The sequence below is a fragment of the Talpa europaea genome (genome assembly GCF_964194135.1).
Source record: "Talpa europaea genome assembly, chromosome: 8".
NCBI lineage: Eukaryota > Metazoa > Chordata > Mammalia > Eulipotyphla > Talpidae > Talpa > Talpa europaea.
Genome location: NC_140075.1, coordinates 30,989,585 through 31,004,240, shown reverse-complemented (window position 1 = coordinate 31,004,240; position 14,656 = coordinate 30,989,585). Strand labels below are relative to the sequence as shown.

At 41.6% G+C, this 14,656-nt stretch overlaps 1 protein-coding gene across 1 annotated transcript in view; it reads right to left on the bottom strand.

The window, feature by feature from the left end:
- EIF2AK4 (eukaryotic translation initiation factor 2 alpha kinase 4) overlaps positions 1-14,656 on the bottom strand; it is a gene marked incomplete at both ends in the record, with an annotated part of 100,224 nt that overhangs the window by 3,133 nt on the left and 82,435 nt on the right. The window contains 7 exons of the mRNA XM_084239807.1: positions 1,160-1,257; positions 2,135-2,193; positions 4,503-4,615; positions 8,414-8,500; positions 9,988-10,116; positions 11,238-11,345; positions 14,308-14,442. Coding sequence (XP_084095933.1) covers positions 1,160-1,257; positions 2,135-2,193; positions 4,503-4,615; positions 8,414-8,500; positions 9,988-10,116; positions 11,238-11,345; positions 14,308-14,442 — 729 coding nt within the window. The remainder of the gene's footprint in view (positions 1-1,159; positions 1,258-2,134; positions 2,194-4,502; positions 4,616-8,413; positions 8,501-9,987; positions 10,117-11,237; positions 11,346-14,307; positions 14,443-14,656) is intronic.

Below are 14,656 nucleotides of genomic sequence, written 5' to 3'. Positions count from 1 at the left end.
CGGAACTGAAATGTAGTGATGAGAGCCGTACAATGATACAAGTGAGTTTCTACCCGGCATCCCGAGAAACGGGTGAATTTACAAAACTATTTTTTTTTTTAAAGTCTTTTTTTTTTTTTTAATAGAGGCATGTTTTATTTATTTATTTATTTGGGTTTCTTTTGTTGTTGTTTGTTTGTTTATACATGCACTGGGTACAGTCAGAAGCGCGGGAGGGAGGGTGAGAGAATTCACCAGAGCCAGAGCGGGGAGCAGAGCAGGCAGAAGGACCGAAGTACACTGCTGAGGGGAGCAGCGGGCGGCAGGAGAGGTCTGTGCGCCATGTGGGACCCTCCTCCAGTGGCCGGGGAGCAGCTGGGGATCGAACCGGCGCCGCAGAGGCCACGGGCAGCTTCGCAACCCAGCGCTCAACCGCTGCGCCACCGGGGAGGCCCTACAAAACTATTTTAATCTGATTTCATTTCTAAATAATGACCCCTCCGTAACACTCACCGTCTTCCCAAGTGAAGCCAGTGTCCTCACTGTGCTCCTTAGCATTGTCTGTAGCACCCCGCTTGTCTTTCCACTAGGCACACCCTAATCTTTCCCCTCTGCCAAGTTTAATCCTTCAGGGATGACCTCCATGAAACTGTTTTCTTAATCTATGTTAACACTGTCTTCTCACTCCCCCTTGTGTCTGTAACACACACTACATTTAATTCAGCATTCCAGTACATGTTTCTGTTGTTCTCCAACTAACTGTACAATGCAGATGGCTGTCAGGTTGTCATAACTCTGAGGACTGGGGCTGTGTCAGTTGTCTTGTATACTTTACACGGCACTTAGCACACAATCAGGCATATAGCACATCCAACGCAGTTTAAGTACTGCAGTCTCTTCTGCTGTGTTATTTAAAACCTCATCAGCCCTCAGAGCCAGATCAAAGTTTTTGTTTAGAACAGGTGCCCACCTAGAATGAGAACTGACGATGCCCCTTTGGAGGACAGATGGGGCCGAATCCTCACACCAGAGAGATGCTTTGTATGGATGCAAATTTCAGAAGCCACTCATAAAAGAGTGGGAAGCAATTTGCTTTCAGGAAACTATTTCTTAGTTTTCTTCCGTTTTCTTCCTCCTGTTAAGCTCACATTAGCACGCGAAGGAAACTCTGCCCGCATACCTGAGTTTCATACCGCCGCCTCGTGCTGGCTGACAGCTTCTCCGGGGCGATCACACTCACGATGGGAACAACGGTTGCTCCGTGGATTTCAAACAAACCTGAGACAGACAGATTCAGAATTTATGGTCTTGTCTAAGACCCACTTTATATAACATATAACAGAGACAGCGGAGATGATTAGTCGAATCCACTCTAGTGTGACTCTAGGGGCTAGATTAGGTCTGCCTTTTGTTTTCTGTCTCTAAAGCTGTGTTTAACCAGGAGGAGCCCAAAACCCCAACATTTAGCGATTTTGATGCTTCTGTCAAGACCACCAGCCTTCTCGAGTGGGGGTAAGCGGTGACAAAGGTATAGGGAGGCAAAATATGAATACCAAACCCTCATGAACCTAAGAAAATAAAATTTACTCTTTCCTAAACTCTAATACACCTTTAAATTTCTGAAATCTGATGACGGCAGAAAGTCAAGGCTAATAGAAAAGAACCCAAAAGATCCAATACTGGTAAAGCCAAATATGTCTTCTCATGTCCCTTTCTGGGATGCTTCAGGAAGGTTGCTAGATAGGAAATTAAAGGTAGAAGAACTACCACCACTGTTCCCTTTTGGCTTTCAGAGAAACACAAGTATATGTAGGATCTTTCTCCCAGGGGCTCAGTCTTCTGAAAAGGGGAAACATTTTAGGACAATTATCCATATTTAAATCTATTCAATAAACTGAGTTGAAGGAAGCTAAATCACAAGACAGTAAGACACAGAATCAGAAGAGCCACCAAGCTCCCCGTAGTTTGATCATTTCTTAACCTTGGGTTTCAAAGCATAAGGATAAGTTGCATTTGGTACAATTTATACTGTATATGTTACTTGAAAAATTATTTCTGATGCAGCAAGGAGTTAGCCACAGTCCTAGGTGTTCAGAGCAAATGTACAGAAGTAACACAGGCATGACTAAGTTCAGATTATAATTAGTAATTATACCTGAAGCATTAGAAAATGACCCCTTCAGATTTTGCACTGCAAGATTATCGGAAGCTTCTCTAAAAACAAGCAAACAAAAACCAGTTAGAAACCAGTAAGGCAAAAACAACAAAGGTAAGTTACAGTGAGCTACATTTATAGTGAGTCATTTTTTAAATCGAATGTAAAGGTATTTAATAAATATTGGTCATCAGGGGAAAAAAACAAAAAATTGTACTTTTTATGCTTTAGGGCAAGAGCAAATAAATATAATATAGGATGCCATTTCAAATTAATATATGCTTAAAGACAACATTCTTGATTTCTTCAGCTGGGTCTGAAATCCTGGCTCAACATAAGAAGCTAATAACTTCAATGAAATAGAATGGGTGTTCCTTCCGCTCCCCTCACAATAGGAGGAAACATGCCCCACCTTCATTATGGCAGCAACCTTTGGCTATCACCCACAGGAGAACATTTGGTAAACAAGGAGATTCTTTCAAAAGCCGTGAATGGATGTTCTTTGCAAAGACTGAATTAATTTATTGGCTTGAGAGACACAATAGCACCCTATCTTGGGAAAACATAGTAATAATCATTCACATTGAGGAAAGATTTTAAACCTTTATCTGCTAAAACTAAATCCCATCTGTCCTTAAGTGTTTTAATAATGTTCCCCTGTACTTGCTATTAATCATTTTAACTATTTTTTTTCCTAAGCCTCAGAGTTTGAGTTGGATTGTAATTCTAATTCCTGGTGACTTTAAAAACATTATATTCCCTCAGAAAAATTCTGATGGGTGAATTTATTCAAACTGGGTGCAGACAGGATGGGGTGGGGTGAGAGAATTCTTTGTTGGGATGGGTAGAGGGGGGTATTGGTGAGTCTCATGTGTAGGAGGAGGTTTAGCAGCACCAATGGTCTCTACTACATACCCACTGCATCGCTCTGTGCGACAAACAAAAAATGTCTAAAAAAATTGTCAAATGTCCCCTGAGAGAAAATTGCTGGTAGTTGAGAAATACCAATAAAAGTCAAAAACAGTAGGCTGTTTTGTATTTTCTGTTTATGAGCTTATTACAAGAGTTGCAAATATATAGAAAACCTTAAAGAACATTATGATCCTTTATAATCCCACTAAACAAATAACTACAATTAAAAATCTAGTGCATCATTTGAGACATTTTTCTATGTATTAGCTGTTGGGTTGGTTAAAACAAAAATGGGATCATACCATATAGCCTATTTGTGGACATCCTTCCATGACAATAAATTCAGCTTTATTAGAATCATTTTTAAAGTTGACACAGAATTTCATTGGATTACCATAATTCAAAAAATCTACAATGAATAGTGTGATATTATAAGTGAGAGATTCTCAAAGTGTGATCCAGTATCACCTGGAGGTCCCTGAGTTCCTTTTACAGAAAACCTGCAAAGTCAAAACTATTTTTATAATAATCTTAAAACATTAACTATCCTTTTGCTCTCATTCTCTTATGAATATGCAATCAAATTTTTCAGAGTACACAATCTATGATATTACAACATATTGACTACAGAAGCAGATATGACTAGTTTCTTCTGTTAAGGCATTAAAGAGATCACAAAAAAACTGTTAATGATACCTGCAAAAATGAGAAACTGCCATTCTTCTTATTTTATTATTGTTTCAGAAAATAAAGTTCATTCCCACTAAAAATAATTTTACTTAGGTTGGCATGTAATGGGTTTATTATTGTTATTTTAAAATATGCATAAGTTTAAATTCTTAACAATTATATAACCCACATAAACAAAGCTTTTTGGGGTTCTCAAATCGTTAAGGGTGTAAAGGGTTTCTGATACCAAAAAGTTTAAGAACTTATAATATAAACAATGCCTTGATATATATCCTTTTGTATCTATCCTTGAGTAATATTTACTATATATTCCTTAAAGTGGAATTTTTGGGACAATTTTTTTTTTTTGTTTAAAGCTTTATTTACTTTGTTAAACTCCTTTTCACATAGTTGAATCAATTTACACTCCTATCATGAGTATATGAGATCTAGACCCAGAACACATTAACCTTTTAAATACACTGACAAAATACTAACAAAATTCACTGATTAACAGACCAACTAAGATAATTGCAGATAGATTTTGGCCCTATAGGCCTTTCAAAATGGCTAAAATATTCTTTGGTATGTTACGATGAAAGTAAGATACAGCCAGTCTGCATAGGGGCTGACAATAAACGGCTGGGGTTATTCAGAAGCAACAGAATGGTTCATTAGACCTGAACTATCTTTATTTCTCAAAAGGATCAAATTCACTTTTAAAATATAGTCAGTTCTATATAGAGAGTTGCAGCTGGTTTTTCTGGGCTTTTGTTCATTAAGTTACCTGCTAGTCCTTTCATCACTGACTTTGATCCTTAGTTTCTGCACAACATGGTCCACAAGATCAGACTCTAGGACACGTTTCTCTGTTTGCCTTTCCTTCTCAAAAGATTTAACCTTGAAAAGAATAAAATGGATCCATTACTTTGAAGTACAATTTGAAGTCAGCTGAATCAAAGTACCACAGTAAGCCTATTAAATTCATAGTTTAAGTTGGTGGTTCTTAACCAGAGGCTGTATTGCTCCTCGTGGACTGTTTGGAGATGTGTGTGGTTGTAACAACTGTTGGGGGGCTAATGGCAACTGGTGGGGAGAGGCTCCAGATGCTGCCAAACATTACAATGCACAGGACAGGCTCTCACAATAAAGAATTAAGTGGCCCCAAGTGTCAAAGTGCTGCCGCTGAGAAGCCCAGTCTTGATTAGAATCATTTAGCATAGATTATAGAATTAAAAAAAAAAAAAAGACAAGATGAACCGGCTGCTATTTCATTTGATTGTTTCCTATATTATTCCCCTTAAATCTCCCGCTGGTCAGTCACCATGGTTTCTACAACTCCCCTCCTTTCCAAGCCCAAGTCCTGCCACCCCCCTTTTATGCTATCTTCACTCTTATGGCCAATATCCAGCCTTGGCTTGGGATAACCTGACACTCCTCACACTGCTAACCGTGTCTTTCATTTTCCCATACTCCACTCCATGCTATATATCTCTGCAGTTAATTTTTCTCAAATACAATTTGGATGACTCCTTTCATCCAAAACACACTAGATGGCTTCCCACTAGCTACTAAATAAAGTCCAAATTCCTTGGTTGGGCATTTTGGCTCCCTATGATCTAGCTAGAACCATTCTCTCCCACTGATCCATCCTCTTTCATTTTCCTTCTGCTTTACCCAAATAGACTATTCAAAGGAATAGTAGGCCTGTGCTATCTTTGGGATAATCTACTGAAAGAACTTACCACCTTTGCTATTCTGCTTAAAGGCCCTTTCAGCACGTAATTATATCCTGCCCATCTCTGAGGGTCTAGCATAAATCCCAACCCCCATCCTGAAGACTTCCTTGCTATCCCTGAAATACTCTTCCAGGTTGATGAGCCCTCAACAGAACTTTCTCTGTGGGGCTCTGATGGCATTTAATATGAGCTAACTTAACAGATTACAGTATACTGACTGTATCCTGTACCATTCATGGTCCAAAGTTCAGTCTCTCCTACACTGAATGCTTAAAATGCACCTGCTGAATGCATGAATGATGTGATGTCTTGCCCTAAAAATATGAAGATGATGCTATCGACCCCCCCATTAATAGAGGCAGAAGCAAGTCAAAAGAGCTGACAGGCTGGAATGATGATGTACGAAAATGAACAAGATCACATTTTAACAATGATAAATATGAAATGCTGTGGTTAAAACCCTCACTGTAGAAGGCCAACCAGACATGGAAAATTCTGTGAAAAGGCCAATGGGATTTAGTGGATGATAGTTCAGTGTGAGCCAAAGAGCAAAATAGTTGCTAGGAGTTACTTTGGTTATATTAAGACAAGTATGGTATCTGAATTGAGGAAGGTCAGAGCTCTTTAGCATTTAGTCAGAACATACTTAGAGCTCATACTTGAAATTATAGTATCGCATTTAAATATAGACATTGACAAAGTTAAGTGTGTCTAGAGAAGGTTAGCCAGGAGGGTCAAGGATTTGGAAACCATGTTAGGAGCAATGGCCTAAGTAACTGGAATGTTTAAATCAGAAAAGAGGATACAAAGTAGTATGGTAGCTGTCTCCTAAAATTTATTTGAAAGTAGTTGAGAGGAGGAGGAAGAATTAGACACTTGTATTTTGACAACTGTAGAGGCATAATTAGTACCCCTGAGTGTAAATTTTGGGAAGCTGATTGTGATTCAAGCTTTTTAATTTGCTAATCATTGTAGCACTGCTACAATATTGGAATCATCAAGCAGATGCTAGAAGGTTATCTCTTGGCAATATGGCACGAGCAGCCACTGCTTGGAAGAGGATTGATCAGAGGCTCTGAGGGGCTTTTATGACTAATAAGTAGTGGGGACTTCCAAATCTGCCCATGAAGAATTAACTCCTACAAGAACTGCCTTAAACAACTAGAAAACAACACAAAATATTAGAACAATGGTTTTTGGACACTGGCCAACAAGCAGTGGCGACAAGGGAGGCACAGTGAGCCCTAGAGTGCAGGGGGTTTCCTGAGCTGAGGTCTGCAGACCAGAGTGCAGGAAGGGGAACCTAAACAGAGCAGGAGTCTGCTGGGTTGGGTAGGCCAAGAGGGCTAGAAACTATGGGGCAGAGAAACCCAAGGGGGAGAGCTACACACAGAGAAAAGCATTTCTGAAGCTCTGCAGAGGAGTCCATTCGTATCTTGGGAGAAGAAATGACCTGAGCATGGGTGAGAGGAATCAAACCAAGGCTGGGGAAACAATCACCAGAAATGAAGAGGCATAATAATTTCTGGAACTCACGGGGCTGGGAAGAGTTCCTTGTTCTTGCCAGATTGGAGAGACTTCATAATATACAGGGCATCAGGCAGGATCTGCTTTAGTGGAACTAAATTAGGCCAAGGCTAAAGGCTACTCTAAAAAAGGCTACTGGGGTCTGCCTGGTGGTGCAAGGGTTAAGATGCAACCTATGAAGCTGTTCGCAGTCTCAGCAGCATGAGTTAGATCCGCTCCCTCCCTCCACCACCCCCCTCCCTCAGCCAGGGAGCTACCCACATGGCGCAGCAGACCTGACTCGCCCTCTGCTCCCCTCAGCAGTGTATTTCAGTCAGTCTGCCCATTCTGTTCCCTGCTCTGTCTCTGGTGAATCCTTTCACCCCCCCACACCTCTGGCCTGTACCCCAGCTCTTATATGCATAAATAAATAAATCTTTAAAAAATAAAAATAAAAAAGGCTACCGCCCTAAAAAAGCTTAAAATCAAGCCTGGAAAGAAGCCAGCAGAATCTGCGGTTCTTAAATGCACCCCAAAACAAAATCCAACAGTATTTATAAGGAACATATGAAAATCCAGTGCCCCAAAATGTGAAATTCATAATGTTCAACATCCAATAAAAAATAACTGGGTATGCAAAGTGTTAGGAAAATATGAGTCATAGCCAGAAGAAGCATCAATAGATCAAAAGAGACACAGAGACGTTGGAGTTGATGGAATTAATGCCCAAGTACCTTAAAGTCATTTATAAATCTCATAAAGGATGTAAAGAAAGTAAGAACTATGATGAGAAAAATAGAAGATATAAAAAAATTAAAAATGTACAGATGAAAATATACACTATCTGAAATAAGAAATGCCCTGGGTGGGATTAATAGCAGAAAAGATTAGTGAATAATCCAGAATAAAAATGGGGTGGGGTGGGGAGGGGGAGGAACAAAACAAAAAAAAAGCAATGATGGGCTGTAGGGCAATATCAAATGATTAACATACTGTAATCAGAGTCCCAGGAGGAAAAGGGAAGCGACAGAAAATACTTGAAAAAATGTCTGAAAATATTCCAAATTTGATGAAAACTATAAATTTATAGGCCATAAAAGATATCCCAGCAAGGCACATGATATTCAGAGTACAGAGAACCAGTGAGAAAAGGATGGTATGTGGCTTAACACAAAGGAATTTTCCAGATTTTCTTAGAGGGAACATGTGGAGAAAAGGAGGAAAAAACTACAAGCAGCATGGGGTTGTTTTTTTTTTTAATTTAAGCTTGAAGGACAGTGTTCAGATTTAGATTGTCTCATCCTATACATTTTCTCCAATAATTGGCCCGCGATTCAATGGAAAAGTGAAGTAATAGATTTCCACCCACACCCGAGGCCAGGGCCTCAGGGGAAGTTAAAACACAGCGGAGGGTCTGACTGCTGACTTATGAAAGAGTCCCTACATTCTTTACCTTGACGTGGCTTCCTTCTTTGTCTGAGACCAGGGCTACATAGGTGATTTCATGGTGTCTGCAGTACTCCTGCAATTCCTCTTGGGACTGAAACAAATAAACACAGTACATGAAATAAAAGCACCTGGAACAGCTTGAAGTAATTAAAGGAAATAAAAACAGTATTTTCAAAGGGAATTACTAAATATGCTGACTTGAAGGGTTATAAACACTAAGCAGGAAGAGTAGAGAATACAAGGGAGGAAGTAAGACCTCCCTCGATTTCCTTACTTTTATTATTGTCCTAAGGGCCCATGGACAGTCAGTGTGGTCAGAATACAGGAAGGGGTTTTCAAAAGCTTCAGTCTTGAGGGAGGGTCTCTCTCTCTCTCTCTCTCTCTCTCTCTCTCTCACACACACACACACACACACACACACAAGTGAAAAGGTCTTTGAAGAAAGCAAAGGTAACAAATGGTAGAAGGTGAAAAACAAAACCGAAGCACAAAGCAAAGCAGCATCAGAGCAGAGAGGCCTATGCAGAACCAAACTCACAATTTTGGGGCTCTTATTTTGTTGCAAGACAGAGATTCTCTAACAATTTTAACACAAATGGGAGAGGATACCACTCGGTCACGTGAGTAGGAAGTATTGCTCATCATACTCCTGACATGAACCTTTATGTAACCCAAAAATGGACAGCAGCAACTTTAGAAGCCTCTGGGCAGGTGATGTGAAAGGGAGGGGTGCAGGCTTTCCCTAGGCAGCTTTTCATGCTCTGGAGCACTCCGAGCGTGGTGAGTGTGTGCACAACTGGGAGTGCAGACCATGCTGTGATTTGCTGTGAGCGGGGGATGCCATCATCTGGACGCCCCATTCTAAAGGGCAGGCTGGTGTTCAGGGTGCCACTGTCCTCAACTCCACACCCAGGGCAGGTCTAAGGCCCGCTGTGCAAGGCCTGAGGAGACACAGCCACACACTCTAATTGCAGAACACCTATGTGAAGTGTGGGAGGCTGGTAATGGCCATACGAAGCTGTCCACATCTTAATCCCTGCAACCTGTGAATACAATACCTTACTTGGTAAAAGAAATGTCCGCAGACATGATTAAGTCAAGGATCTTGAGATAGGGGATTATCCTCGTCCTTGTAAACACAAGGGTTCTTGTAAGAGGGAGACAGGAGGGTCAGTGAGATGTCAGGACAGAAGCAGAGGTCAGACAGGAGAGGTCAGACACTGAGTCTGAAGATGAGGAAGGGACCATGAACCAAGGAGTGCAGAGGCTTTTGGGAGCTGGGAAATATAAGGAAATGGATTCTCCCCTAAAGCCTCTAAAAGGAACTAGCCCTACTGGCACTTTGATTTTAGCTCAGTGACAATGATTTTGGACTTTTGAATTCCAGAAATGTTAAGATAATAAATTGGTGTTGTTTTAAACCATTGTTTGTGGTAATCTGCAGCAATCAGAAACTATTACAGGAAACAGCATTAATCACAGGACAGAGTTTGAGAAAAGTGGCATATGGGATGATTTGCCACTAGTTTTGAAGCCACTAGTTTTCACTCCTCTCATAGGTGTTTTTTGTCTTATTACCTGCGACCAGTCGTACATGATTTCTGCTGTGATTCCTGCTGCCCAGAGTTTCTGGGTTATGTTGATGGCCCTCGACATGGACATCTGGCCCACACTTACAACGAGGAGGTCACAGGAGCTTAACGTAACCTGGATCAAAAAAGAGTGTCTACACTTAGAAAAGTTGGGGCCTCCCTGGTGGTACAAGGGATTAAGTCTCAGCACTATGAAGCTGTCCACAGCTACTTCAGCACAAGTTCAATCCTGGCCAGGGAAGCTACCCACATGGCGCAGCAGACCTCTCCTGTCTCGCCCGCTACTCCCCTCAGCAGCGTATTTCAGTGGATCTGTTTCCCATTCTGTCTCTGGTGAATCCTCTCACCCTCCCGCCCCCCGCACCTCTGACCTGTACCCCAGATCTTGTATGCATAAATAAAATATCTATCTATCTATCTATCTATCTATCTATCTATCTATCTATCTATCTATTTATTTATTTATACACACAAGCACTGGGTACAGTCAAAAGTGCGGGAGGGTGAGAGAATTCACCAGAGCCAGACCGGGGAGCAGAACAGGCAGAAGGACCGAAGTACACTGCGGAGGGGAGCAGTGGGTGGCCGGAGAGGTCTGCGCGCCATGTGGGACCCTCCTCCAGTGGCCAGGGAGCAGCAGGGGATCGAACCGGCGCTGCAGAGGCTGTGGGCAGCTTCACAACCCAGCGCTCAACCACTGCGCCACCGGGGAGGCCCATAAATAAAATCTTTAAGAAAAAAAAAAGACAAGTAAGACTGTGGGTGTGTGGGAGACCAGCTCCAGGAAGGAGGCAGCACTCATGTGAAGACAAGAATCTGTTCGATATAGACAGCAATATACATGCAGAAGGGTTTGCTTCAAAATGACATAGTAAAAAAAAAAAAAAAAATGACATAGTCAAAAATCTTCCATTAGTCTTTTTTGACATAAGATTTCTGAACAAGGGGCTTTGATGTGAGACTGTTAACAACTAGAACATCTCACATTTACAGAGAGCATTACAGACAGTGGTGTTGCGGTCAGGAACGTAAAGTTGACTTTGGGTGGCTTATGGTCCCCCAGCAAGAAACCAGGACTAAAATGAAAGAACTGACATCAGGACTTAGGTGTGTCTATTATGGCAAAGGAAGTTTCCCACATCCTCAGTTCACAGTCACCATATCTAGGGCTCCATGTACGTGACTACAAAATGAAAGACAATCCTGGACACTCAGGTAAACAAAGCTGGAACTTACAGGTTCCTCCACGTTGAGCATAGCAGCAGATATCTTGTCTATAGCTATGCTGACTCCAATGGCAGTGGGAACTGGCCCCAGAGCCTGGGGTCCTCTGAACTGGGGAATCTGCAAAGAGGTACAGAGTGTTGGTTATGAAACAGAGAAGAAAATATGATTATAGGCAAAGTAATGATTCGTGAGCAACAACTATCAACAACTTCTCAAAAGGTCCAACAACGAAAAAATTTGTGTGTGTTTGTAGCATGAGAGAGGGAAACAAACAGCAAATTTAGGGAAATCGTTAACAAATTGCAAAGCCAGATCAGCTACTAGCCACAAGTGACTTGAGCATTTGGAATACGGGCAATCTGAATTGACATGTGCCATATAACTAAAATATACACTAGCTGCAAAGAGAATAAAAAATATAGAATAGTTCACTAATAATTTTTAGATGTTTCATACATTTTGAAATAGCATTGTGGGCACACTGAGTTAAACAAATGCCAATGGTAAAGACTTGGAAAGGAAAAAAGAATGTAAAATAGCTCCTTAATAATTAAAAAATGTTAATTATATGTTGAAGTAATAGTGTAGCTATACTGATAATAATATATATATTATTTAAGTTAATTCCATATGTTTCCTCTCACTTAATATTACTAGATGAATTATATAAGGAAGTTCTACTTCTGCACTAAAGTAGGTAGGTATATTTCTCCTTATTCCTCTTGCTAAGCACAGGTAAAAATTCTGTATATTATATAGAAGACAAGCATAAGAAGAGTAGGTAGCAGACTGACTAGGGCTACCTAGCCCCAGAACAACTCGTGGCAACTACTGGGTTTGGTCTTGATCTTTTATGTCCTGGACTGGGTGCTGGAGAAACCCTAGAATGCCAGGGAGAGACACCAAAAAAAGCCCCAAGAAAAGCCTGCCCTCACCAGCCAAAAAGACCAAGAAAGAGGCAGCCTGATACGAAAGAAACTTCCAGACATACCTGCCTTGCTCCAGTCAAACATGACAGACAAAAGCACATTCCGTCCCACACACACACCCCCTCCCACTCCATCAAAGGCTGAGTTGGGGACTATACATTCACCTTCACCCAAGTTTAAGGAGCCCCCCACACTCCACTTGCCCCCCACAAGCCCCAGTAGGGTAGTATCAGAGAAGACTTTCACATCTGCCTGGGGCTAATGCCACTTGCCCCCAAACAGTGTTAGTGGAAGGCTAGGGTCCCCAGAGTTCCAGACTTCCACACCCCACTCAAGCAGTAACGTGGTCACCTTCCCTGCTAGGGGGCTGAGTGGTTAAGCTGGAGCTTTCATTGCTCTCTAGGAATAACAAGGTCTCCCTCCAATCCCGCAGCCCCCATATCCCTCATCACAGCACCAGTGGAGGAGTGTGGGAAGCAGTAAGAAGGCGTCTCTCCCACCCTGGGGACATCTGAGAAGGTGAGTGAGGAACCAGCATCTCCACCCCCAGCCCAAAGTGGCAAGGTGGTAGCACCTTGTCCCCATCTGTAAGGTGCCAGAAAAGGCTGTTAAACTGGAAAATCTGTATGAGCTCCAACGTCTCATAATATAAATCTCAAAATGTCCAGAATACACCGAAAACCATCCATATTACCAAGAACCATGAAGATGTCAAAGTGAATGAGGAAAGACAATCAACAGACAGCCACACCAGGATGACCCATGTGTTGAGGTCACCTGAAAAGGGTTTGGCAACACCATCATAAAAATGCTTCAACATCATGAACAGACGTGAAACCAATAAAAAAATAGAAAGTCTCAGCAAAGAGGTCGAAGATGAAAAACCCACTGGATTGGCCCAAAAGCAGAATAGAGATAACAGTGGAAAGAATGAGTAAAACTGAAAATGAAACAAAGAAATTATTCAATCTGAATAAGAAAGAAAGTGGATGTAAATAAAGTACAATGTCCCAGAACCTAACAAAAAAGCTAACATTTTTGTCAGAGTCCTAAAAGGAGCAGAAAAGCAGGATGAGAATGCAAAATACTGGAAGGAATAATGTCTGAAACATGCCTTCACTGGCGCTGTGGTGAGGGGTGAGAGGGACTGTGGAGCTGGAAGAAGACGCTGTTACTCCTACATAGTGGGGAAAGTTCCAGCTCAACGCCCAGCCTCCTCGGGCACCATCCCACTGGGTGTGGGGGGTTGAAGAGAGGGGGGGTGACATATTACTGCTTGGGATGGGAGGTGGAAGTCTGGGATCCTAGCCTCCACTGACATTGTTGATGGGGGTGGCATCACCCCTAGACAAATGAAGTTCCTGGCCCCCATTTAGTCTCTTCTGACACCGCCCGGTGGCTTAGTGGGGCCCACATTGGCAAAAGACATAATTCAAAGATTCAAACAGCTAAGAAAATCCCAAAGTGGATAAATCCAAGGAAAGTCATTCTATGACACATCCTAATTAAACTTCAAACTAAAGACAAAAATTTTTTTTAAAGAATTACCTTTCATTCAATCAAATAATAAATTTCTCATCTGAAAACCAGAAGTACTGGGTAAATACAATAGACCGTCTTCGCAAACTCCTTGGAGTTTGTAAAAAACTTGGAGTCAAAGTAAAAAACCTAACATTGATGTGGATCCCAGTGTATGTAGAGGAAAAACTTAATTGTGTTATAAATGAGGGGTACAGTAAAGGCACATAAAGGGAGCTAAGGCTTCTATACTTCATTTGAACTGGCACATGTCAACACCAGATCTGTGATGATGGACAACATTATACACAAACAGTGTACCAACATCCATTTCCTGCTTTGGATATTTTATTACAGTTATGCCAAGCTGAAGTCCTGAAGAAAACTGATGAAGCGTACACAAGATCTCTGTGCTATCTTTGCAAACCTCCTGTAAAACTGCAATTACTTTAAAAGTTAAAAAAATCAAATGTGATTCACAAAACACTTATTTTCCTACATGAAAGATACACAGGTGTCTGTCTGTACTACTTGCTCAGTTTTTCTGTAGGTTCAGAAATGTTTACATAACAAGTTGAGGAAGAAATGAAGTTAAGCCACAACAAGTCAGCAAATGCAGGGTGAGCCCTCACCAGCAGGTCGTATCTGCCACCAGCTGCAAGGATTTCTGATATAGCTCTTTGCCGCCGTCTGATGAACGCCACGAACTGGAAGATGATCCCGTTGTGCTGTTGCACCTTGTACACCAAGCCCAAATTGATCAAGACCTGTAAAGTGACACGCCACACACACACACACATACACACACACGTCAAGGGTTTGAAATGGAGAACGTGGACTGCAATGGTGAGCACAGTCTTCCCTCAGTGGTGTCAGAACAATCTAGCTAGCATAAACAGAATATTCAGGAAGATCTGGCAGAGTCTGTTTAACTTTACTCTGCCAAGCAAGAATTCTTGCTTTAGGGCCTCCCCGGTGGCG